Consider the following 27,418-nt stretch of genomic DNA (forward strand, 5'->3'; position numbering starts at 1 on the left):
AATCTTTTATATATTTGTATATAAATATATTTAATTATTTAAATAATTATATTAATTACTATTATTAATAAATAACTGAGGATTGATTGATTCGTTTTTTTCTTTGTGTTGCAGGTGTTTAACTATTGATAATCAAGATGTCTAAAGGTTTGTCCATTGGCATTGATCTGGGAACCACTTACTCTTGTGTGGGGGTGTTCCAGCATGGCAAGGTGGAAATCATTGCTAATGATCAAGGAAACAGAACCACTCCAAGCTATGTTGCTTTCACAGACACAGAAAGACTCATCGGAGACGCAGCCAAGAACCAGGTCGCCATGAACCCCAACAACACAATATTTGATGCCAAACGACTGATTGGTAGAAAGTTCAATGATCCAGTGGTCCAGTCTGACATGAAGCTTTGGCCCTTCAAGGTCATCTGCGAAGATGGCAAACCAAAAGTTCAAGTTGAGTACAAAGGAGAAACCAAGACATTCTACCCCGAGGAGATCTCATCCATGGTCCTAGTCAAAATGAGAGAGATCGCCGAGGCCTACCTGGGTCAGAGAGTCAATAATGGCGTCATCACGGTCCCAGCGTACTTTAACGATTCTCAGAGGCAAGCGACCAAAGACGCGGGGGTGATCGCTGGATTGAACGTTCTGCGAATTATCAATGAGCCCACAGCAGCTGCCATTGCCTACGGGCTGGACAAGGGTAGGAGAGGAGAGAGGAATGTCCTGATCTTCGACCTGGGTGGAGGCACCTTTGATGTGTCCATCCTGACGATTGAGGATGGGATCTTTGAGGTCAAAGCCACAGCAGGAGACACTCACCTGGGTGGGGAGGACTTCGACAACCGGATGGTGAAGCACTTTGTTGAAGAGTTTAAGAGGAAGCACAAGAAGGACATCAGTCAGAATAAGAGAGCAGTGAGAAGGCTCCGCACGGCCTGCGAAAGAGCTAAAAGGACCCTCTCATCTAGCACTCAGGCCAGTATTGAGATCGATTCCCTGTTTGAAGGCATCGATTTCTATACTTCCATCACAAGGGCTCGATTTGAAGAGCTTAACGCTGAGCTCTTTAGAGGCACGCTGAAACCAGTAGAGAAGGCTTTGGGAGATGCTAAAATGGACAAGTCCCAGATCCATGACATTGTTCTGGTTGGCGGCTCCACCAGGATTATCCACCAGGACTTTGGGGAAGTCGTGGCCTAATGGTTAGAGAGTCGGACTCCCAATCGAAAGGTTGTGAGTTCGAGTCCCGGGCCGGCAGGAATTGTGGGTGGGGGGAGTGCATGTACAGTTCTCTCTCCACCTTCAATAACATGACTTAGGTGCCCTTGAGCAAGGCACTGAACCCCCAACTGCTCCCCGGGCGCCGCAGCATAAAATGGCTGCCCACTGCTCTGGGTGTGTGCTCACAGTGTGTGTGTGTGTGTTCACTGCTCTGTGTGTGTGCACTTTGGATGGGTTAAACGCAGAGCACAAATTCCGAGTATGGGTCACCATACTTGGCTGAATGTCACTTCACTAATTTTTTAATTTAAGGATTCCCAAAATCCAAAAGCTTTTGCAGGATTTCTTCAATGGCAGGGATCTCAACAAGAGCATCAACCCAGATGAGGCGGTGGCATATGGAGCCGCGGTGCAGGCCGCCATCCTGATGGGCGACACCTCGGAAAACGTTCAGGACTTGTTGCTTCTGGACGTGGCTCCTTTGTCCTTGGGTATTGAGACCGCAGGAGGAGTCATGACTGCTCTGATCAAACGAAACACCACCATCCCCACTAAGCAAACGCAGATCTTCTCCACATATTCTGATAACCAGCCAGGCGTCCTGATACAGGTGTTTGAAGGTGAAAGGGCCATGACCAAAGATAACAATTTGCTTGGCAAGTTTGATCTTACAGGTATCCCACCAGCGCCAAGGGGCGTGCCCCAAATTGAGGTGACCTTTGACATTGATGCCAATGGAATACTGAACGTATCCGCCGTGGACAAGAGCACAGGGAAAGAGAACAAAATCACCATCACCAATGACAAAGGTCGACTGAGCAAAGAGGAAATCGAGCGGATGGTGCAGGATGCGGAAAAGTACAAAGCCGAGGATGAGGTACAGAGAGAGAAGATTGCAGCGAAGAACGCATTGGAGTCTTACGCCTTCAACGTGAAGAATAGCGTTGAGGATGAAAAGTTGAAAGGAAAGATTAGCGAAGAAGACAAGAAGAAGGTCATTGATAAGTGTAAGGAGGTTATCACTTGGTTGGAGAACAATCAGCTGGCTGAAAAGGAAGAGTATGAGCACCACCAGAAGGAACTGGAAAGTGTGTGTAATCCAATCATCACTCGGCTCTATCAAGGAGGAGTTCCTCCCGCAGGTGGCTGTGGATTCCAAGCCCAGCCTGAATCACAGGGCCCCACCATTGAAGAGGTGGATTAAAGAAGAGCAAATTTGCCTTACCATATTGCAATATTACTTTCAATGTTAAATAAGATACGGTGGCTTTACTTTGTGATTCTTCAAGATTTATAAGAGCTAAGTTGTTTTATATATTGTTTGTGAAATGTGCCTAAATTTTAAAGTTGTAAGACAACTGTCTTTCAGCTGTCAGCTGAGAAATTGAGTGGAGTAAATTAATACAGAATCTTTTCTTATAATTGATTATATGTATTTATTATATGGGCTACATGAATAAAAATAAATAAATGCTAATTTAAACCACGAAAACCAACAAATCCAGTCTTTTTTTCTCTCTTTCTAGAGAAGTCAAGGTAGAAAATGCATTACGATAAACCTGCTCTTCTTTACTTGTCCACTAGGTGACGTCGTAAGACAAATTTACCTCAAATGTAAACAATCAGATGCTTTACATTTAAGTCTAGTCTAAAAACTTTAACGTATAACATATTTTTCTATATAATGTATATATTAATAATAATACTTAATAAAATTAAATATATACAATACAATTAAATTGCCCTTGAACTTATCTAATTCCCCATGCACTTGATTGGACGTGGAATTTTGACTCAATGGACCCTTTCACATTACTGAGTTTGGAAACGATAGAAATATAGAACTGATACTGATTACAAGGCTGTCAGATTATAGAAACACATCAATATATTAGCAGCAGTGTTTAGTATTTTTATTTATTTTAATTAACGTCAGGATAGTAAAGCATAAAATATAGTGTTACAAATGCACAATAAATATAATTCAAATACAAATAAACTTGCGATTTCCGATGTTTATTAATACGAAATGCGCCATCATAGACCGCGAGAAGGGGTCCGTAATCTGAAAATCTGAAGCTTTCCCCTGTAGCCTTCTGATCAAATTGAGCTCACGTTCATACGTGATGCAGCGCTGTAAGGGTTACTGAGGCGCTGGAACATCATCATCATCCTCCTCCTCCTCCTCCTCCCATGGGCTGTGTCCACTGTCACAAGATGCAACAGATCCAACAAACTGATGATACCGTCTCATCCTTCGAGAACAGACGATTTGGCCTGATATAGATGAAGTAGTTTCAATCAAAGTTAACATCGCAGACGTTTTTCGCATGCGGTTTTATTTTAAATAACGTTGTGATTAAGGAATAATGCGCACGCACGTGACAGCCGAGTGTTGTCAACGACAAGGTGACATGAGTTTTGAAAGCGAAGAAATGGAGTCATTTTTAGAGTAGTTTGACTTTTATTTGAACTATGTTTTTCTCTCAAAGTTTTTCTTTGTAAATGTAATGATAAATGCCCAAGCGTTCGTGTTCAATTTGCACGTAATAAGCGGATGGTTTGCTCGTGTTTTGGTGTTTACTATCGTGTCAAAGTGCCCAAGAATGAGGAACAACCCAAGCATCCACCCATAGACTGAAAATCAAGAAGAGTTTCTCCGTTAACAGGTGGTTCTTCGCGCCTCTGATGGTCATGTTGACGGCAGAAACTCTCTACCGTTGTTCGACATTCATAACTGACGACAGCTGCGCAGGTTTAGAAAGCCAAGAGAGTTACTAGGTAAAAGTCTCTCTATCTAAATCTATGATTAGCTCGGTGTGTGTTTCGTCGTACCGCGGGCGCAAGTCAGGCAACAAACCTCCTTCCAAATCATGTCTGAAGGAAGAGATGGCCAGAGGCGAAAACTCGGACAAAATCATCATCAACGTCGGTGGCACGCGCCACGAAACCTACAGGAGCACCCTTAGGACCATACCGGGCACGAGACTCGCCTATCTCGCCGACACGGACCACCAGGTGAACCCGAACCCAGCCACGGGACAGACACCCACCACCGGCGAATTCTTTTTTGACCGACACCCGAGCATATTCGGCTATGTGCTGAACTACTACAGGACTGGCAAGCTCCACTGCCCGGCGGATGTGTGCGGCCCTCTGTTCGAGGAGGAGTTGGCATTTTGGGGCATCGATGAGACGGACGTGGAGCCCTGTTGCTGGATGACCTACCGCCAGCACAGGGACGCAGAAGAGGCGCTTGAGATTTTCGAACCGCCAGATCCGGAGGATGCGGAGGATGACCAGGACATGCCCAGACGCTTCGGCATCGAGGACAGCCTTGACCGCACCAGGGGATACTGTGAAGTTTGGCAACCAAAAATATGGGCGCTCTTTGAAGATCCATATTCTTCGCGTGCAGCCCGGGTAAGATAGAATGCACATTACACGTATAGGGGGAAAATAAGACCTTTACATTTTGTTTTCTTTTTTAACAAACGGTCGAGGGGGAGATTCATAACCTTTATCAGAGGTCAAACTAAAAAAAAAATCTGTTCACTGTATCAATACAGGCTACAGTGTAGTAAATGTGCTTAGGTTTACGTTTTGTCTAATTGTACATGAACATCATATTGGTGCTTTAAAGAACTCAGAAACCGGAACAATTATTTGAGGAACCTATAATACAACTTTTAGATGTTTTAATCTAAAAAAGGGTTCTTTATACAAAGAAAGCATTTAAAATGTCAAAATTAACCTTTATTTCAAGGAAGGTCCCAAATTATATTATTTCTTGGGTGTTAGATTTCTAAGGATTATTATTAATATAAATTGTAATGAAGGGAAAATACAAATCATAACAGAAAATCTGAAATACGGCTTAATATTTGCTAATTAAAAGTAGCTGAACATTAAAATAGTTTTGCATGACAAATTAACTGAATATCAATACAGTTGCAAAGGTCAAGACCTCTGAAGCTGGACAGGCATTTTCATTTCAATTTCATTTCTTTATTGGTGTCTGTGGTTCTATGACGAACCTTTAATATCCACAGAACCTTTCCATTACATTACCCCTATAAGGTACATATTTTCACCTTTTAAAAAGATGACAGCTTTTGTAGTATTTTTATATGTGATTAATAATCTTTTAAAAAGTAAAAATGGGACACCAAAGTGATTCATATTCGTGGAATTAACCATAAATGGATCATATAAATTAGAAAACATTTTAATTTTATTGACAGAAACAGAGTTGCATCTTGCAGTATTTAGTTTGTTACACATTTCTAACAGATGATGCATGCCAACAGGTGTTGCATTAAGGCCATCAGAGCTTTCAGTTTTTACGTACTCTCAATCTGTAAGTTAGCTTTGAATAAATGTCATCAGATCAGATCATCCTTACTCTGTGGTTACCAGTGGAAACAGTCAGCTCCAACTGTCTATTGAACTGCACCTGTCTCTCACACACACACACACACACACACACACACACACACACACACACACACACACACACATATGCCACCTGCTCTAGTGTTACTGTGTCACACTCTGATGTCAGATGTGTGAAATCCTCTCTTCCTGTGATGGATGAATGTCACTCAGAGAACTTTCTGTGATGCTTCAGAGACAGAATGATTTATGTTTAATTAAAACTCATTCTGTGCCATATGCCCACTTATCAGAAGTGTTCAAAGTTGTGCAGCATTCAAATATGTCTCAATGACTTCTTTATTATAGGTTGGTGAATTACTAGCAGATAAATGTTCTGGAATTGCCTTAAGCCAGCTCTACACCATAGTGTATTGAGGCTTGTGTCAAGAGTGATCTTTAGAATTTTAGGCTCATTTTTAGGCAAGATTCAATCTGTAGGTGTAAAAGAGAAAATAAAAGAGGACAGAGTACGAGGGCATAGTATAGTGCTTTTATAATGTCTGTATGTCAGTTTCAAGTCCATCAAATGATGATGGCATGATTGGCAGCATGGACTCTCAGCAAGTATTACCATGATGCTATTAATATAAAGTGTTTTATCCCCACTCACAGTCATTCAGCTGGTTGGTTTGAATTATTTGTGTTATAATGTGCTCCGTACTTTCTCACATTAGACAGTCATGAATTGCTCACCAGTGCTGAACTTACTCAATCAAAATACAGTAACAACTGTAGTATTGTGAAATATTAGAATTTAAAACAACTTATATATGATGAAATGTCATTTATTCCTGTTATGACAAAGCTGAATTGTCAGCAGACATTGCTCCATTCTTCAGTATCACATGATCATTTAGAAGTCATTCTAATATGATTTTGTGCTCAAGAAATGTTCGTATATGATAAACATTGAAAACAGTTTTGCTGTTACTCTTTGTGGAATTCATGATACATTTTTTCAGAATTCTCTGATCAAGACCGTTCAAAAGAATAGCATTTACTGTATTTGAAATCGAAATCCTTTGTAACATACAGTTAATAATTGTCTTTACTGTCACTTTTGAATAATTTAATGTGTCTTTGCTGAAACAGAGTACAACAAAAGTATAAAATAAAAGTATTAATTTCAATAACTTAATTTTATTATCACACCCATTTTGACAATGCATTTTATAGCTAACCATACTTTCATATCTGTGTTTCGAGGCACCTTTCAAGGTTAGATTCAGTTGTAATTACATCACAAGTAAGAGTACCCTTGGCAGAGCATACAGTCTCTGCTGTAATGAGCTGGTTAAATCGGTAATGTGAAAGCTTTTTATTGTAGGGCTAAATCTGTTGCACTATTGAACCCTGGACATCTGGCTCCTTTTTTTAACTGACAAATCAATTTCTTTCCTTAGAGAAATTTAGAGGTGATTAATTGCTTTAGTTGCTTGGCATAGAGGTCACTTAAAAAAAACAATGCTGTCATTCAATGTGCTCGTTTTCTTCAGGTTTCAAAACAGACATCAGGTTTCATTGATATGCAGTGTGTTTGTCACAGCTGAGCTGCTTTGATTGTTGACATCTACACACAGCTGAGCCATTGCCCTGAGGTCCATCATTTCTTCATCATTAAGCTAGCTGTTTTTTTTCTTAGTTCATTGAAATGATTTTCAGCATACAGGCCTGACCGACTAAATGGGGATCAAAGAAAACCAGTATTCAGGAGCAAAGAGACGAAACAGAACAGGTACACCTTCTAAAGAATAAACCTCTCAGAGCAAACAAGATGTCATTATATTCCCGTCATTCAGAAATGACAAGGAGCGGATGGTTGGGCTTCTTGGACCCTGCTACTCTTCGGCTCTCTGAATGATCTCTGCCTGGGGAGCATTTAGGGCTGCAGGGCTCATGTTGCCATACACTGACGGCTGCTCACACCAGCTAATACAGTTAGAAAGGAGGAAAAGCCATCTGGGCTTTTATTCATCAGCACATGAGGGCTTTTATTAATCACAGGATCCAAACGGCAGACGAGGCATAGAAAGAGACTGAAACATGGCAAAAAAATACATTTCTAATAATTTTACTAAACATTTTCATTCATTTATTTTCATCTTGTTCTCCAAAAAAAATAAAAAATTACTTTTTATCAAGTCAATATTTAAATTTTAAAGCATAACGATACCAGGCTTTCCACGGTACCAGTAGTAGTACCGAGTATTGACCCGCTGACAGGCGGCTGCTTTCAAATGCTTCCATATTTGTTTGAGTGTATGTGAAGAGCATCAAATTTTTCCATTTTCAATGTGTTTTTGCAGCGCTGAGCATTGTAGCCAGTCACAGATAAGTTTTATTTTTCATGCTAGGTACACACTTCAAAGTCTCAGGAGTGACAACTTTTACAATGTGGGAATGAATCTGAAATTGCAATGTTTGACATTGTGAAAACCCTAGCAATGGACGAAACACAAAAAAAATCTTATGTGTCAGAATATATACATAATTGAACAATATTTGAAGGTTACATGCTAACGTTTTAATGTGTTTACTTTACAGTATGTTAAAAGGTTTAAATAAAGAAGTTATTTTTTAAGTATTATTGTTTTTATACCATGGTATGGACTTGGGTATTAAGTATCGTGTACAGTACCCACTACTAGATCATGACATCCCTAGTTTACACTGACTGCCACTGTATTTTTTGTCCATACAATAAAAGTCACTGGCAAATAAAACTATTTAGTTACCAACATTTTTCAAAATATTTTTTTTTTGTTTTACATAAAAAAAGTCATTCAGGGAGACTATCCCTTTCAGCTGTTCTCTAGTAGTTGAAATTTGCTGGATATGTCTTGATTGTTTTTGTTGGTTTGGTGTGCGTTCGATTGTGATGTGTAAGCCCTACCTCATAAATACAGCATTATGTTCTCACCGTTATGGTAATTAATCACTCACAGGGTAATTGACCAAGGGCAGACACTGTCTGGATGTGTGTCGTGGTAGGCATTCTGGTAGCATGATTTTGAATAGTTTTGTGCTATTAAAATGCCTTTAGAACTGCTCTTGCATTTTAAAGGGGCTCTGGAGAAATTATTGATTAAACTAGGGCTGCACAATATAGGTGAAAAATGAGGCACAGATAGCAGGAAGCGATCAGCCGTTGTTGTACTGGTGCACAAATAAGAGCCTTTCCTGCATGTACTGTAGCTGCACGAGCGTACTGTACCTGCCCGTGTCCTGTGAAGGGATGTTCAGCTCAACTTCTCACGTGTTGGATGAGAAACTAAACGAACTAAACTGTGACAAAACTTTTTTTTTTTTTTTTTTTTTTTTTTTGTAAAGTAGAACTTCCATACACGTTTGAAAAGCCAGAAGTAAACGTCAGTTCTGCATTAGGATAATTATTTTTATTTTAACTTAAAATTACATTGACTTAATTTGATTTAAAAATCACTTGCTGTAGCACACTGAATAAAAGTGTTTCATTCATCCAATGAAAAAAATGTAGGGTTATGATTCACATCTATATTTTTTAACTTGAGACAATAGTTATTTATTTTTCATTGGCTCAAGTAAAAAAATATAGATGTGTATCATAACCCTATTTTTTTTTTTAATTGGATGAATTAAACACTTTGTATCTTTGTTTTATTCGCACCAACATTATTTGATTTTAACATTTTGGAATAATGTATATAGCATACTTTTATTTAGTCTCACTGGAAAATACCTTTTTTTTATTTAAAACCAAATTTAAAAACTAAAACAAATACTGAATGCTGATTAAGAAACATCTTATTGAATGTGTGTTGATTGTGTTGTTTGGATTGTAGAACTATGCAGTTGTTGCCTTTAATTTCACATGGTTACAGTTAATCTTTTCATTTAAGGCCAGTTCTATGTAGTTTCAACCCAATTCAAAAACGAAAGCTAAATGCTGATGTCTGTACCATCTATGTTTGTATTAAATGTTATCTACTTACTGTGCAGATACTGCCGTTATTTCAGATGTTTATGGTTATTTTTTTCAATGGACAAAAGCCAGCTTGGCCTATTAAATACCAAATAAACATCTTGTTCATGAACACTTTCCTTCTTTCTTGTTTGTTGCTTAAAGATATAAAAAAAATCTTCGGAATCGGCCATGAAAAATCATGATCTCGCATCCCTAATTTTGATTAATTATGCAGCCCTATCGAATCTTCATGACATTAGACGGTTTCTTAGAGACTCCACGGTGAACTCATGGTTGAACTGTTGTGCAAATCACAATTTTTCTGATTTTTTGAGAATAACACCACTTTTGACTGTGTGATATATTACTCAATGTATTTTTTATAATTTCAGCCAGCCACTGTAGCCAGGTAGATTTAACATTTTAATGTTTAATTAAAATAAGTAAAAATCACATTGCTTAATTTTATATATCCAACAAAATCATTTTGAATTTTGATACAGTAGGACTATATATTGCTCTGCCATAATACAAATACAAATGGCTTTGCAAAATTATTAAAACCAATTCTCTGATTTCATAGAATAGCAAATCCAACACTGAAGTGTATTATTTATTTTCTAAGAACTTGAACCTTAATGTTTGCATGCAATTTTGTCTGCTGTTAAGTATAATGTAAAATATGCAACTGCATAATATTCATGCCTTGTGCTGTCAAATATCTAAATTTATACAAGCATAAACAATTGCCTCTAACTAAATGTGAATCATTACAATAACTGTTTTATTTTCTGAATAATATAACAGAAGTAGATAATGACTGAATTGCTCTAGATTCTGAACGCTTCACTGAATTTGAGAAATTACTAGGAATGAAATATATGCAATTGAAGCAATTGACAGTTATTCTGTTGTGGTTTGATTGAAATAAATCTAATTTATTGAGATGCACCTGTATATATAAAGCAAATGGAAACTTTACAGGTGGGATAGGTTTTAAACAGTGGTTTACACACTGAAAAGTTACTGCAGTTTTTGGCAAAGTGCTGGATTTAAATAACTGTAGTTATGTAATCTTGTGTGTTCTAAATAAAAATCAAGTCATAAGAGAGGCCGTATATACTGTATGAACAGACATGAACGTTTAAACAGAAGACTCAAGCGCATATTTATTCCTGTACATATCTTTCTAATAAAACTCACACCTAATTTATACCTGCAGAAGTTGGTCCAGGAATGCATTGTGCAGTGGTCTGCAGTCTAAGCCTTATATGAACACAATGACAGTCTAAATAATGGACTTATGTCTCTAGCACTTTTGTAGTTCTGTGCAACAGAGTACGAACAGGTTGTCTGTTTAGAAGTGGGGTAAACCATTTGGCGTTTAGATAAACCAAAATGTAGATATCTTTCATTGGTTAAACTCGCTCACAGACCTATACTCACAGCTTGCTGCCATGAAACATTCACTGCAGTGGTGTTTTGTAATGTTGGGCTGGCTGTGTTTGAGAAAAACACTTAGAAGATATCAACTTGCTCACAAAAATTACTGTTTATTATTTATAACAATGGAGAATAAAGATGAAAACAATAATTTTGAGTAACTTCAAAATTTAACATTTGCTTAAGGTTTGCAGCCCATTTTATTTGTTGTGTTGTATTTCCGAGCAAAACTGGATATTAAATGAGAAAAGGGTTGGTGAGATCAGATGAAAAAGGAAAATAATTGTATTAGTGTAGTAGTTATTACATTTTGATGAAACATTATGAATGCAAACTTGATTTGTTCTTTGTAATAATGTGCACTGATGAATCATTCACAACAGTGGCAAGACTTAGGGCCAGGGTGACACTTGCCCACTCACATTGATGACTAGTCCACCCAATCAAATGAGATAGAATTTGTTATTTGTGCATACATGACAATAATTGCTCAAATACATGAACATAAGAACTACCTTCAATAAATACTACAATGTGTAAACATAAGTGAGAAGTGCAGTAAAATGATCCTGGTGGATGTGCACTAATGGATAAATGGTAAATGCAAAAGCTTGAGCTGAGTGATCAATCCAATCCAAATGCGCTCCTGTATTAAAACAGTTTCAAATAGTTTTTTACTCACCGTCCCTGCCCACTAAATCTACCCACCCATGCCTGAGATTAAGTTTCTGTCAACTGATTTTCAAATGACGCTGAAAAAAATGCTGCATCATTATCACAACACGATCGCATCCCGGATGTTCTATAACTATGGTTTACTAATGTTTTGTGAATAAAACATGTCATAAAAGACATATGTGTATACTGTTTACATGTACTGTACTTGGTATTGTTTGGTCTCTACCTGAAACAATAATGCATGTTCTATTCGTCAGAGAATACTGAAAAAAATAAATATTTAATGAAATGTTTATAGATCAGCGTATTCCACATATATTTTAAAATAAAAAAGTATTTTAAATTGTAATAATATTTAACTTTTCTGCATAATAAACTTATATCGGAAACGCTTCATACCGACCCCAGACTTTTGAACAATTGTCTATTTAGAAAATAAACGAGGTTACATTGATTTCATATAGCTTTTTTGAGGATTTATATTTTAATTTAATCAGTAACATTGTTCAAGACCTTTGTAGACTCTAGAGAGGACAAAAATAACACTGATTGCTTTTTGTTTCTGAATTGTTTGCACAATTATCTTGCACAGTGACAGACATTTATACACTGAAGAAATACAAGCTCAAGGTCAAGGAGACCAAGCGCACAATTTAAATTTTTTACCACTTCAATTCCTGGGCTGTGGTTTATCTCACCCTGAACGAGGGAATTTTGCACTTGAATGCTACTGCTGTGAGACACTGTGCTGTTAAAAACTGCCTTGACTTATGTCTTCCAATGTTCTTGCTCTCAGAAATGAGCATTCATAAATGTACATACAAAAGCCAGTGGAGTGAAATGTATCAAATGCATGAAACTGTTGTTCATCCAGAGAAAAGACTATTGAGTCTCTCTGGAGAAATTCTTGACACAACAACTTTGTGGGCTTCTGGCTCTGGACTTTGAGTTGTACTGTATGGCAGACAAAATAATAGTGACTTAATTTATCCCTGGTGTATGCGATTGGTTCCATTCCCTTACAGCATGCTGCTTAGGAACATTATAAAGGAAGGAGGGAATATAGTTCTAGTAAATCAAAGCTAATGTCATGGTTCACATGGTCTGATATGTATTATATTGTATTTTAAAATATATTTATTCATTGAAAAACCCTTCTTATGTTGACCTGGCAAGTTTAAATGCATAGACGTACGAATGACACATAAGATCTATGACAAAGTGAAAAATTACATTAATAATAAGTAGTGCTGTCAACGTTAACGCATGCGATTAATTTTTGTCTGGTTTAACGTGTCAAAATATTTAACGCAATTAACGCAGCATCCGTATTTTCTGCCATCCGTTGGCTAGCTTTACATTATATGATCACGCTCTTATTCATTTAAATGCTTTTAATTATTTCAAGCGCGGCAAGACAAAAGAGAATGCGCTGTCTGTGAATGCCCTTATGTGACACATACACACATACACACACACACACACACACACACACACAATGCATAGACAGGGCGCCAGAATCCAGTTCTCTTAAGCGCTTGAACTAACAATAAACATCTCAAAGTGCCAGTTTTGTGGATTATCCTCATAAGAGCAATCTTAAATGATTTATATAAAGTCTAAAATGAACAAAAAGAGTTGTGAGAGAATGAGGCGAGATCCATAGACAGTACAACCCGAATTCCGGAAAAGTTGGGACGTTTTTTAAATTTTAATAAAATGAAAACTAAAGGAATTTCAAATCACATGAGCCAATATTTTATTCACAATAGAACATAGATAACGTAGCAAATGTTTAAACTGAGAAATTTTACACTTTTATCCACTTAATTAGCTCATTTAAAATTTAATGCCTGCTACAGGTCTCAAAAAAGTTGGCACGGGGGCAACAAATGGCTAAAAAAGCAAGCAGTTTTGAAAAGATTCAGCTGGGAGAACATCTAGTGATTAATTAAGTTAATTGATATCAGGTCTTTAACATGATTAGCTATAAAAGCTTTGTCTTAGAGAAGTAGAGTCTCTCAGAAGTAAAGATGGGCAGAGGCTCTCCAATATGTGAAAGACTGCGTAAAAAAATTGTGGAAAACTTTAAAAACAATGTTCCTCAACGTCAAATTGCAAAGGCTTTGCAAATCTCATCATCTACAGTGCATAACATCATCAAAAGATTCAGAGAAACTGGAGAAATCTCTGTGCGTAAGGGACAAGGCCGGAGACCTTTATTGGATGCCCGTGGTCTTCGGGCTCTCAGACGACACTGCATCACTCATCGGCATGATTGTGTCAATGACATTACTAAATGGGCCCAGGAATACTTTCAGAAACCACTGTCGGTAAACACAATCCGCCGTGCCATCAGCAGATGCCAACTAAAGCTCTATCATGCAAAAAGGAAGCCATATGTGAACATGGTCCAGAAGCGCCGTCGTGTCCTTTTTGGCCAAGGCTCATTTAAAATGGACTATTTCAAAGTGGAATAGTGTTTTATGGTCAGACGAGTCCAAATTTGACATTCTTGTTGGAAATCACGGACACCGTGTCCTCCAGGCTAAAGAGGAGGGAGACCTTCCAGCATGTTATCAGCGTTCAGTTCAAAAGCCAGCATCTCTGATGGTATGGGGGTGCATAAGTGCATACGGTATGGGCAGCATGCATGTTTTGGAAGGCTCTGTGAATGCTGATAGGTATATAAAGGTTTTAGAGCAACATATGCTTCCCTTCAAACAACGTCTATTTCAGGGAAGGCCTTGTTTATTTCAGCAGGACAATGCAAAACCACATACTGCAGCTATAACAACAGCATGGCTTCGTCGTAGAAGAGTCCGGGTGCTAACCTGGCCTGCCTGCAGTCCAGATCTTTCACCTATAGAGAACATTTGGCGCATCATTAAACGAAAAATACGTCAAAGACAACCACGAACTCTTCAGCAGCTGGAAATCTATATAAGGCAAGAATGGGACCAAATTCCAACAGCAAAACTCCAGCAACTCATAGCCTCAATGCCCAGACGTCTTCAAACTGTTTTGAAAAGAAAAGGAGATGCTACACCATGGTAAACATGCCCCGTCCCAACTATTTTGAGACCTGTAGCAGAAATCAAAATTGAAATGAGCTCATTTTGTGCATAAAATTGTAAACTTTCTCAGTTTAAACATTTGCTATGTTATCTATGTTCTATTGTGAATAAAATATTGGCTCATGTGATTTGAAAGTCTTTTAGTTTTCATTTTATTAAAATTTAAAAAACGTCCCAACTTTTCCGGAATTCGGGTTGTATATAAACAGTGAGATCCGCGTGTCTGTCTACTCTTAAAGGGACAGCAGCCAATAAAGCTTCCTGTCAGTAAAGTTAAAGAACAAAGGGAACAGAGAAAATGACTCGCTGCTCTTGACTAAATAACTTTTGTAGCTTTAATAAGGATTAAATATTTAATTTATAGTTTATGCAGTGCAGACTGCATATAACTTTGATAACTTTATTAAATTTCTGTATATTTCCTAACTGCAGGGCTGGACTGGGACAAAAAATCGGCCCGGGCATTTTTGCCCAGACCGGCCCACTACATGATCATGAACACCACCCATCTTTGCACGCCCTTAATTATATGCATACCAACTCCTATTCATTAAAACCACTAATGCCATGTAATGAGTGAGTATAGGAACGAGTGAGAGTTAACAGATGAAATAAGTCAAAATTGTATATTTATTAATACAGTTGAACTATACTCCACAGCGGTGAATCCTAAAACAAGCTATAAGCGGCTCTGGCATAGCAATACCAGTGTTTCTTACAGGATTTTTGTTAAAACTATGGTGGTGTGTCCTCGGTCCTTCTAGGGGGGTTCGGGGGCATGCCCCCCCGTGAGAAAAGTTTGTGCATTTTAATGTTAAATTCATTAATCTGGTGCACTTTGAGAGTTCAAAATTAAAAGCGCCAACCCATATTCAGTGTGCAAATTAAACAAAGAATAATCCAAACCTCTTTTAGTTACAGTGTCTATTTACATTACACCTATACATAATAATATTTATAATATTAATCCAATGACAGTAATAGCCATATTTTGTAAAACAAATGCACAAAAAAATAAAGGAAACTTTCTTAATTAGTAGTACCAATTTCTATACTTGAAAGAGATAAGCACATGATCTTTTATTTTGACGCAAACTGCATCAAGCTTTTATTTTGGCGGAAAACATTTTACAAACGCCTCTTATTAAATTTCTAGTGAATTGCGGTAATCGTCAACTATGCAGATGTGGAAATAATCTACACTCATGACGTGGCCTAAGTGTTTTGAAAGTAGTTATGCTTACCGCAGGCTCTACACTTTCTCATCTCTCTCCTGATCCTCCGTCCTCATTATCATCATCTGCCACAGGAGCTGATGAAGGTCAGAAAACATATATTTTGACACAGTTTACAGTGTCTGCTTTAAGGGCCTGGTTCTATTTTTTCACGCTATTTATCTGCACATTCCTTGCGTTTCTTCTCCATCTTTTTTTACAGATACACACTGACACTGCTGCCGCTCGCTCACTCGTTTAAAGTTGTGATTGGGCCAGCCCAGTGTCAATCAAGAAAAGAGCCAATGGGCCGCTGATCTACGTGTTTCATGGGCTGGTCTGTCAGAAAAAAAAACTAACACTGACTTTGACCAATGCATTACACTGGCACAAACTCAGCGCCGCCAATTAAGCAAAACAAAACAAAACGAATGGGCCGCCGATGTACAAATTTTATGGGCCGTTAAAAAAAAAAAAAAGTATGAGTATGAGATATATCGGCCCAAAAAGCACGACGGCCCACCGGGCAAATGCCCGGTATGCTCAATGGCCAGTCCAGCCATGCCTAACTGTTAAGACAGGAAGGGCAGGAGTAAACATGATATTTATTATGGGTTTATGTTAGCATTGTTTTAAGTTTACTTAAATTAAAAACTGTTATATTTTTGAAGCCTAATAATAAATGTAAAAAAAAAAAAAAATCAGTAGCTGTATTAATATCAGTAATACTGGCCTTCATTCCTAAAAAGATGCCATTTAAACAAGTATTTAAATTTAACTGTGAAATTATTACATTAAAAAATATATTGAAAACGTACAAAAACATTTCTTTTTTTTATTGCGATTAATTGCGATTAATCACAGAAAAAATGTGTGATTAATCTAGTTAAAGTTTTTAATCGATTGACAGCACTAATAATAAGCTTATCCCTAGCAGAATATATGTTAAATTTATAGCCATGTTCACCAAACAACACAATTACATTTATATGCATTTAGCAGAAACTTTTATACTAAACAACATATATTGAATTTAAGGTACTCTATACGTTATATTCATTAATGCATTATTTGAGAATCAAACCCTTGACCTTGGTGTTGCTACAGTAGCACCATTCCCTACTGTTTAACATGTGTTAATCAGTGTTATGTTTTTGTAAAAGATGTTGAAGATTAAGTGATGGAAAGTGATGATTTATCCAGTCCTATGCAAAACTACAGCTAATCTCTATGTGGTTCAGGAGCTAGCATTAGCACACCTCCCCTGAGGACTTGAATGCCAGGGATTTATATTTATCCTGTATTCTATATTTTGAGTCTTCCTGCTTTATGTTGGCAGCGTTTTTTCCTGTTTGACTGTTATGGGAGGCTTGAATTATATTCCATGGAAACTTAATGGTGAAACAATAGGGTTTGCTCATACAGGTGGTCTGGAATGTGACAGCTGCAATATGGGTAAATGTTTTTATGAGGTGTTACTAAATGCTAAAAGAGCTGAAGGCTGCTGTATAGTGAACAGCTGGTATGGGAGACGATCTAAGTGAATGATCACAAACGAGAGCAACATGTTCCCTCTCTTTAACCCTCCTCTTTTCTATTTTTCTCTCTCTCACATACACGCATACACTCAAATGTTCAACAGTTTAGGGTCAGATTGAACAAAATTGGCAGCAAAGACTTTTATTATAATTTTCTATATAAAAGACAACTGTTTTCAATATTGATTATATTAGGAAATGTTTCTTCAGCACAAAATCACAGAAGCATAGTAGAATGATTTCTGAAGGATAGTGTGACACTAAAAATTCAGCTTTACCATCACAACAGTAGCACTCTGCGGGGTGCAAGAGCAGCTCGACTCAATTACTGTATTTCCCCATTTCCTCATTAGAACACAAATATATTTAGCTAAAAGGTCCCTTCATACAGAACAAAACATTACTGAAAATATGGTGTTTGCTCAGAATTATGGACATGAAGAGCCAGTATGAGTGAATGTGCTAATGTAAAGGCCTGTTCACACCAAGGAAGATAACTATTGAGTTATTGAGTTATAATTCAGTGGGAATACAGTAGTAGTGTACAGCTTTAACAATAACGACACAGATGAACAGCATTTCAGAATATATATTTTTTAATAAACAGTGTAAATAGGTGTAGAGTTATATTTATAGTAATATTTATAGTAACCAGTCTTCATGTGAATGGGTCTTAAATCAGAGAATGCTGCAGATCCATTGATTTTTGTGCTGAATATAAAACTTTTCTGTCTGTACTGTAACTAAAATATTGTTGACTCTAATTGCATAACTGAAATTGTGTCCCCAAACAAATATCAAATTCCAGTTTAAGCTTCTAAAGTAATACAACTTGGACACAGAACCCATCTTTATGCTCAGCATCAGTAAATCATAAGTGAATGACCACATTTGCATTTCAGCTGCTGATAAAAAGATTTCTGTTTCTGAGTAGGAGTGAAATTGTTGCTGGTTTGAATCAGAGTACTCTTTCATTGTTGTGACCATTTTGCCATTGATTGAAGCTGATTAAAGTACTCAGTACATCACTTTAATCAAGGGTGAAATGAAAGGGCTGCTGAAACAGTTCACAGTTCCCATTGCTATCTTTTATTTAAGGTCATACTGGGTTCTCTGTTTATTTGCACAAGTAAATCTAAGCTCATTGAAAATTTAAATAATGTCTCTACTAAACCTACATTTTTGCAAAACTCCAAAAAACTTAATGTGTATAGTAAAATCAAATGCAGTTTCTAGCTAAAATGACCATTAGTGGCAGTAAAACCTCCTTTTACACTAGGCTTGCTGTGATAGTCGATGGGAATGTTGTTATGTTAGGCGTGAGTCAGACAAGACGATGCAAATGCAAAAGTGTCTAGCTGTTTGGCAATATTTTACTTGATTTAAACTTTCATATTTTACTTTATTTAAACTGTGTAATAAGCAAGTTTGTTGTACTGTTTTGTTGTTGTCCATTCAACAATAACTGACTCTAATTCGAGTAAAGTAAAATGTGCATGTGCATGTATTTAAAAGCAGAGGAAAAGAGGGAAAACCCCAACGAACTCCACTCGAACTCTGTGTTTTCACATGTTGAAAATTTCCTCACTGTCACAACCCTACTTTTCACACAGATTATGATTGCAGAGGCAGATAATTGATTAATAGACTTATTTTCATGCCTTGCACAATACTGTGTTATGACATGACACTTTTGCCATAGTCATGATAAATGAGCTCAAAGACCTAAAGACGCAAGCGAAAATGGCATGGTTGCTTCAGCAAATGTTTTTTTTTTTTTTATCCCACGAGTGCTTGTAACACTGCAGTTAGGTTTAGCATAGGTTTTAGTATATGTTGTACCTTTCAAAAACACAAAAGAGCATTTAACTTTTAGCGACACTCACCAGACATTTCACTTTGAATGTGTCATGAAATGTGCAAGAAGCACTGAAATATCATTTTGCAAAATGTCATATTAACCCTCGTAACAATTAGGGCTGGGTTTTGAAACAAATTTCACAATTGGATTCGATTATCCATCACAAGCTTACAATTCAATTCCAATTTCGATTAGATTCAATATAGATTATTTTGGATATATATCAGGTATAGGACATGGCAAATTTTCTAAAGGAAAAAAAAACTCACCTAATGCTGTAAAATATACCTGAGACTACCACTGCTGTCCTTTGCACAAACACACCTGTCCGCCAAAAATGTACAGGGTTCTGCTCCTGCTCTTAAAGCTCTTGAATTAACATTAAGGCAGACAGTTTCCTTAAAATTAGTTACTTTGTTGGGTTTTTACAGTGCGTTAAAGCTAAATGTAGGTTAAAATTATGAATAAAAACCACACTCAGAAAAATACTTCTTTCATATTTTGTCACATTATGACATCATAGTGTGACACAAGTCAGCTTCTGCAGAATCAGATCAATGTCTGATCTACATCACATTTTTGACCCCGCCCACTAACACGTTAGCAAAATAAGAAGGAGAGTAGAGCAATAAAGGATTACAGGACTAAAAATAACATTACTTGTAATGTGTAAGGATGGAAGAATGGATTCTTTGATAAATCAGTCACAGTTTCCGTGCAGGCTTTGCAAACTGACTTTAACTGTAAGTTACGGATCCGACAGTAATACTACAACATGTACTGTAAGTAACCATGTTCATTGTAATGCCTAATCTGTGATCAGCAGTTTCTGATATACTGTATAATGATTCATGTACAGTCAGATGTTCTTTGTGTCAGTAAATCAAGCGAGTGACTAAATGGTCAACTACACATTGTTTCTCTTAGTAGCGTCAAAATAATCCTTTATTTAAATTGGAGCTGGAGCTATCGACCACATGCCAGTGTGAGTTTATAATCAATAATGCAGTCTACACTGCACCATGAAGTCTCTTATTTACATAATGATTGCACAGTTAGTTATGATGATAGTATTCACGAGAGTGCAAAATTCAAGTTGCGATGACGAGATCATTGCATGCATGTGCTCAACAGTCTGTCATTGGCTGCTCATCGCTGCAACCTTTCATGTAACAGGAGTAGATTTAAATAAATAATCAACACTTCGTGATTAGTTAATCTTAACAGCTGTAATGGTAAAAATGTAGTAGATGTTTTCGAGCAAGCTCCACATTGTTATTTAATACTTATTTTATATGCAAAGATGTTACCCAATCATAGCAGTGGGCATTTACAGTACATTGTTGTCTCAAGCACACATGCCCCTTCGAACAGTGTTCAAATCAGAGGGCTAAAATCAGGGTACAAAATGTCCCTTTATTTCTAAATTATGCTAATTTTGAGGTAAAATCATACTAACATAAGTGCACCTCAGGAAACATAATGAAATAATAAATGCAAATAAAGTATATGTGACTGTTTACTGAGAAGTGTTTAAATTGTGGTCTTATGTTTCAGGTTATTGCCTTTGTCTCCCTGTTTTTCATCCTGGTGTCCATCACTAACTTCTGCCTGGAGACTCATGAGGTCTTCAATGAACTTCGCAATGTCACATCTACAAATACTGAAATCAACACCACCATGACCCCCGTCACCCCGAAGATGGAGATGGAGCCCAAACCAGTTCTCACATTGGTGGAGGGAATCTGCGTGGTGTGGTTTACCTTTGAGTTCCTGGTCCGCATCATATGTTGCCCGAACAAGCTTCTCTTCATCAAGAACCAGCTAAACATCATTGACTTTGTTGCCATCCTGCCCTACTATCTGGAGATGAGTTTGAGTGGCGTCAAATCCGAAGCTGCCAAGGACGTCCTGGGCTTTCTGCGTGTGGTCCGTTTTGTGCGCATCCTAAGGATCTTTAAGCTCACTCGACACTTTGTGGGTCTCAGGGTCCTCGGCCACACCTTGCGGGCGAGTGTGAATGAGTTCTGTCTGCTCATCATCTTTCTTGCGCTTGGGGTGCTCATCTTCGCCACCATGATCTACTACGCCGAACGTCTTAGCGCAGATCCCCAAGACCCTAGCGGCTGCAACCACACGCATTTCAAGAACATTCCCATCGGCTTCTGGTGGGCGGTGATCACCATGACCACAGTAGGTTATGGAGACATGTACCCTAAGACATGGCTGGGCATGATGGTCGGTGCGTTATGCGCATTAGCAGGTGTGCTTACCATCGCCATGCCAGTGCCCATTATTGTTAACAATTTTGGGATGTACTACTCGCTGGCTATGGCCAAGCAGAAGTTGCCCAAGAAGAAGAAGAAGCACAACCCAAACCCAAACCCACACGTGGTTACAAACTCATTTGGGAAGTCTGAAAGCAATTCACCAGGGAACAGCACACAGAGCGACACGTGCCCCCTCGCCGCTGAGGAGAACCTTGGAAGAAAGCGCTCAGGTAGAGCATCAGGATTTCAGTGACAATAGTGTATTCTGAGACAACAATGGGATGAATTTAATTGTTTTATACAATGAGACTAAAGACCCCTGGGATATCTAGCCCATTTTAATATTATTTTCTCTTAAAATATTAGCTAAACATAAGCATGAAATCCTTAAGAGAGCATTATACTGGGAATAAACTTTGTGAACATTACAGTAATTACATTAAATGCATTAATATGGATCATATATTAATCAAATTATACAAGATTCAAATCAATTTAAAAGCAAAATTAAAATTGATACTGAAATTGTTTTATATATCTTGAATTCATTTTCTCTGATGGCAAATATTATCTTGTTTTAAACATAAATCTAACAAAGGTTTATGCTAATTCTTACATATTCACTTAAACAAATCAATTGTCGTGAATATTGACATGAACACTGACATCCATGTTTTTGACTTTTGTCTTGTTGTCAGATTCAAAACAGAATGGTGATGCTACGGTAACTCTTTCTGAAGAGGAGAGCTGCACTCTGACCCAAACGCTCTCTCCGGGCGAGAGGTGGACGCTCCGATGCTCACACAACAGAGACAAGACCTTGAAAGAGGCATCTTGCTTCCTGCTAAATTCTGGAGACTTTTCTTGTGGAGCTGAACCCACCATCCACACAGGTAAACAGGATCTTGTGGCTATAGAATTTGTCCTGTCTATTAGCGTAAATATCACTGATAAATTCTGGAATTCAATTGACAACCTTAGCTAAAGTAATAGTGCAAAGCACAGCATTAGAGACATATGTTATGAGAATTGTAAAAATATTTTGGTTCGCTATGAAACTGTGGCAGGACAAATTAAATTAAGACAGGGCATTAAAGTATAGGTAATTAAAAAGAAACACTGTATAAATATAAATATATACACAGTACAGACCAAAAGTTTGGACACACCTTCTCATTCAAAGAGTTTTCTTTATTTTCATGACTATGAAAATTGTAGATTCACACTGAAGGCATCAAAACTATGAATTAACACATGTGGAATTATATATGGAATTATATACATAACAACAAAGTGTGAAACAACTGAAAATATGTCATATTGTAGGTTCTTCAAAGTAGCCACCTTTTGCTTTGATTACTGCTTTGCACACTCTTGGCATTCTCTTGATGAGCTTCAAGAGGTAGTCACCTGAAATAGTCTTCCAACAGTCTTGAAGGAGTTCCCCGAGAGATGCTTAGCACTTGTTGGCCCTTTTGCCTTCTGTCTGCGGTCCAGCTCACCCCTAAACCATCTCGATTGGGTTCAGGTCCGGTGACTTGGTCAAATAGCCCTTGATGCCTTCAGTGTGACTCATGACATAGTCATGAAAATAAAGAAAACTCTTTGAAAACTTTTGGTCTGTACTGTATATATATATATATATATATATACACATATATTGCAAAATGATCAGTAATTAGATCTTGTGTCATTTATTTCGATTTATCTTGCAAAAAATGACCAGACTACTGTACTTTATCCTGCTTATTATCTGGGTTCTTCCCAAATAAATGGATATGAAATATTGATTTACGTCAATATTATTTTATTATATTAAAAACAAGAGCCTGTAGAGTGCAATGAGGAACATGAAACTATCGAAAGCTATACAGGAAATCATTCAGTTGTAGATGTTTAAAATATTTGACTCCAAAATGCCTGGATTGATAAATCAGAATAAAGTAATCTGGAGCACAGTAAAATAAATGTATTTTTTGCTGGGCATGTCATTCTGTAGCTGACATTTCAAAACTGAGAGAAATAGGATGATAACATCACACAAAACAAAAGAGCATCACGACATACACAATCCTTCATTAATAGCTGCTGTCAAGTCATCAGACTTCGACTCAACCTGAATGACTTGCGCCTCGGCCCCCAAATTCCCAAAAGCTCTGGCAGGTTGCTGGCAGTCTTCTGGAGATAATCACTTGATCACGAGCTCCTTAAGCAAACATTCCACCTTTTACATCCTAGAATGCCCTGTCTCCATTTGAAGGAGAAGAAGTCTTTTTTTCAGGGCTAATGTAAAACAGGAGCTTATTAGCATCTGGTGCTGAAGCAAGATAGGTTACAGGTGGGAATCATCATCTGAATACCGTAACAGAACATTGCACTGAAAAAATTTTGGATTGCTGAAAAATTGGAAATTGCAACAGTTTGCTATTTAGATGTTTGCTATGATTCCCCATTCCTGCGTTTTGAGGCTTAGCATTCATTTGTGTTCACTAACTAAATAAATGAATATTCCAATAAATGAGTAACTAAATAAAGTCCTGTGAGCTAATCTATGATAAGTGGGTGTAGCATGATTTTTATTTTGCTTTCATGGGATACTAATAGGAAATATGAATTTTCATTATAGCAGTTTGCATGCATGTTTGTTTTGGTTTCCCTCTATTCTTGGAAGATTCAAATAGAGGTCATCTGGGCCCTTCAGACACTCTGTGATGGTTGATTTCTCGTTTGTGTGAAAAGCCGTGCAATTTTCCTCGCTGATGTGGAGAGCATGGAGATGCACTCTGGGAATTAATGAGGGGCAGAGCGACAGCAGCTGGGGTCCTGTCAGAAAACAGGCAGTGATTACAAGCAATAATTCCCTCCCGAGACATAGTGAAGATGCTCCATCCTTGGAAATGTTATTGCTGATGTTAAAAATAAATATTTATGAATGATCGGTAGATCAGTAACTCGTGGCTATTCTTCTGTTTGTAGGTTTGTTTATTTGCTGTATGAAACATATCATGTAGTACCTGTCAAACACATAAGATAAAGGTAGGGAAAGAAAAACTTAATGAAATCAAATGAATAATATAAAAAAATGAAATAATATTAAATCGAAATATTTTAAATATATTATATATATGGTAATATATAAAATAATTTTTTTGTAGTTTTTTTCCCCCATTGGTAAAAATAAACTTAATTCAGTTTATATTGTCTTAATGTCTTATGCAATTGTTCTAAATTAATCTATCTTGATTTAGGCATGCTTAGGTATTTTCACTGAAAACAAAAAAAACAACATGATTTTTTGCAGTAAAGACAGAGTCTCTTTGGCTACTGTCTTCTCTCATACAGCGCTCTCTTTTTCAAGCTGACGTCCTTCTTGATTTGTGTGTAATTATTTGGCGAGCCGGTCATACAGCGCTGAACAGCATCATCTACAGCAGTACTGAAGTGAGTTAATGGATCTGCTTCTGGTCCCGAAAGGCAACTCAACTTAATTGCATCTAATAGGTTTCCATTAGCAGCATGAGCAGAATCCACGGCTTCCCCAGTCTCTGGGTTCACTGGAGGGCCTCTGAAGGCCAGAAGTCTTCTTGTTTTAATAGGCAGGGATCTTTCTCTTTAGACAGTCATACATAAATCTGCAGTGCTGTTTTTCTAAGGTTTTGCTTGACTGAGTGATCCAAATCCCACTACTGTACATGTCATTGTAACGTGTGTCAGGCTCAGAGATTAACTTTATTAAGAGGATATTTTGGTGCATTTTATTTTTTACTTTTTAAGGGATTTTTGTTTCCATCTATTAATTCAAATTATTCAGTTAAACTGATTAAGCATTTATGGCTGTTCATTTAATATAATAAAATAACATTTTATAGTATAATATAATACAATACCATTTTCTGTATCAACTTGTCTTTAAATTTCACTGTTTTAAAAATAAAAAATAAAATCTTAAATTCTCAGATACAATTAAACAATTTTAAGTAACCCAAGTTTTCTTGTGTCTTCTGGTAAAAATGTCTTAATATTCTTACAACAAGGTAAGCAAAATGAAAGACTTATTTAGAATAATTTAAACTCAGTGTTCAGTGTTTTGTTACAAAATCAAATGTATTTAAAGTCTTAAAGGGACTTGCATTTTCTTTCATTAATTTACTAATGCTCTTCAGTTTTCTTGTTTGGCACTTTACTTAAGTTTAGTTCAACTTCTTTTCTCTCTCTGGGTCTTTGTTTCAGAGAGCTGTAAAGATGCGCTCACATCCCCAGCAAACTACACTCAAGCAGAAGTTACTACCCTGACCTGAGGGGGGTTTGTCCTTGTCTGGGATGCTCACCAGTCTTTCATCTTCTTATCAATCATGCATCGTCTTTCTCAGTCAAGAATATGGAACGTCATCATGTACATCTGTCCATTTTCAAGCTACCAGGCATCTATTTGCATGACAGCAGTGCACGTTAAGATCTATAAAGCATTTCTCCCCCCAGGATTCTCAGCTTGTCTTTATTTGGACGAAAGCAGAAAGCGGTCTGTGTCTGTCTGTGCCTGTACAGTATCATTTCAGAGATCACAGGCCAACTAACACGACTCGAAGAATGCCCCGTTTATCACTGTACAAAGAACTGCTGAACAGGGATGTACAAGAACAGTTTTCCAAAAGTATTTTAATTCAAAATTTCAGAAGGAAATATATAAAGTTTCAGTTTTTCTTATAAAAAAAAAAACAGCAAAGCAGCTTTATAAAAGAGCACAGTAGCACCTGCGTGTTTTCCCAATAATTGTCCATCGTTTTCTGTAACCAAACTACATAAAGTCCTGCATTTATAATCATCAGCCATTAATAATCATTACATCGCTGGTTGAGATGGGACCAAACTCAAGAAAACTTTGTTCTGGATTTTTAGCTCACTGTAATCTAAACTTCTTTTGCAAGTACATGCTGTCTGACCTGTCCAAGTTGTGCCTATGTGCCCACTGTCTTGTAATACTACTACTAATACCAATTATTATAATAGTAAAAAAAAACAAACATATTTTGTTGTAAAGAGAGGCTCATATTATTGAGATGACAATCATGTTTGCACACACACACACACACACACACACACAAAATTTATGTGTGAGACTTTTTCCAGTTTGTTGTCTGCCATTGTTGCCTTATGTTTAATAACAAGAGTTATAGTGCAACACCATGCTATTTAGATGAGAAAATGTAGATGTCAGTACTACTGTATGTAGCATAGTATCACTCTAGCAAGAAGGTGCATTCACTGTCTAGCTATACAGATTGTGTTCATAGTGGTCCAGCAGTGTCTGCCTTTAGCCAGTAACCTTGAGTATATTTGTGTGTTTCTGGGATGACTTAACATGCTAAAAATGAGGTGAATAATAGATGATATGGTACACTCTAAGAAAAAAAAGATAGAAAAGCTATCATTGGGGCGGTATCTTTGAAAAAGCTATACCTTTGTACTTTATTTAGCCATAAGGAGTTTAATTAATACCTTAAAAGTACATATTAGTAGCTGAAGTGTACATAATAGTGCCTAAATTGTACATTTTATTACCTTTTGAAAAGGTACTGCCCCATCGACTACTTTTGTGCCCTTTTTTCTGAGTGTACAGCACTGTAAATTTTGGATGAACACGTGCAATGTTATATGTCTAAAGCAGCTCATATCTTGTATTTTGTAGGTATGTGTGTCTATGCATTTCTAAAGGAACACAAATAAAATCTAAATCCTG

The 27,418-nt window shown here is 37.2% G+C and overlaps 2 protein-coding genes across 2 annotated transcripts; both read left to right on the plus strand.

Annotated features, from left to right (window-relative positions):
• Positions 1–124: 124 nt before the first annotated feature.
• Positions 125–2,820, plus strand: LOC132114582 (heat shock 70 kDa protein 1-like). The gene is made up of 2 exons (XM_059522773.1): positions 125–1,159; positions 1,530–2,820. Exons 1-2 carry the CDS (start codon positions 138–140, stop codon positions 2,422–2,424), a joined length of 1,917 nt encoding a protein of 638 aa, XP_059378756.1. The 5' UTR covers positions 125–137; the 3' UTR covers positions 2,425–2,820.
• A 579-nt stretch (positions 2,821–3,399) lies between these two features.
• Positions 3,400–26,544, plus strand: LOC132114583 (potassium voltage-gated channel subfamily C member 1-like). The gene is made up of 4 exons (XM_059522774.1): positions 3,400–4,643; positions 20,969–21,911; positions 22,380–22,574; positions 25,912–26,544. Exons 1-4 carry the CDS (start codon positions 4,026–4,028, stop codon positions 25,977–25,979), a joined length of 1,824 nt encoding a protein of 607 aa, XP_059378757.1. The 5' UTR covers positions 3,400–4,025; the 3' UTR covers positions 25,980–26,544.
• Positions 26,545–27,418: the final 874 nt, after the last annotated feature.

The sequence above is a fragment of the Carassius carassius genome, chromosome 34 (genome assembly GCF_963082965.1).
Source record: "Carassius carassius chromosome 34, fCarCar2.1, whole genome shotgun sequence".
NCBI lineage: Eukaryota > Metazoa > Chordata > Actinopteri > Cypriniformes > Cyprinidae > Carassius > Carassius carassius.

Bases quoted from the DNA above. Each gene is read 5' to 3' on its own strand.
- LOC132114583 (XM_059522774.1), top strand. From the start codon at position 4,026: ATGATTAGCTCGGTGTGTGTTTCGTCGTACCGCGGGCGCAAGTCAGGC. The intron at 21,912-22,379 runs GTAGAGCATCAG...TCTTGTTGTCAG, and splicing joins CCTTGGAAGAAAGCGCTCAG to ATTCAAAACAGAATGGTGAT. The intron at 22,575-25,911 runs GTAAACAGGATC...TCTTTGTTTCAG, and splicing joins TGAACCCACCATCCACACAG to AGAGCTGTAAAGATGCGCTC.
- LOC132114582 (XM_059522773.1), top strand. From the start codon at position 138: ATGTCTAAAGGTTTGTCCATTGGCATTGATCTGGGAACCACTTACTCT. The intron at 1,160-1,529 runs CAGGATTATCCA...ATTTTTTAATTT, and splicing joins GTTCTGGTTGGCGGCTCCAC to AAGGATTCCCAAAATCCAAA.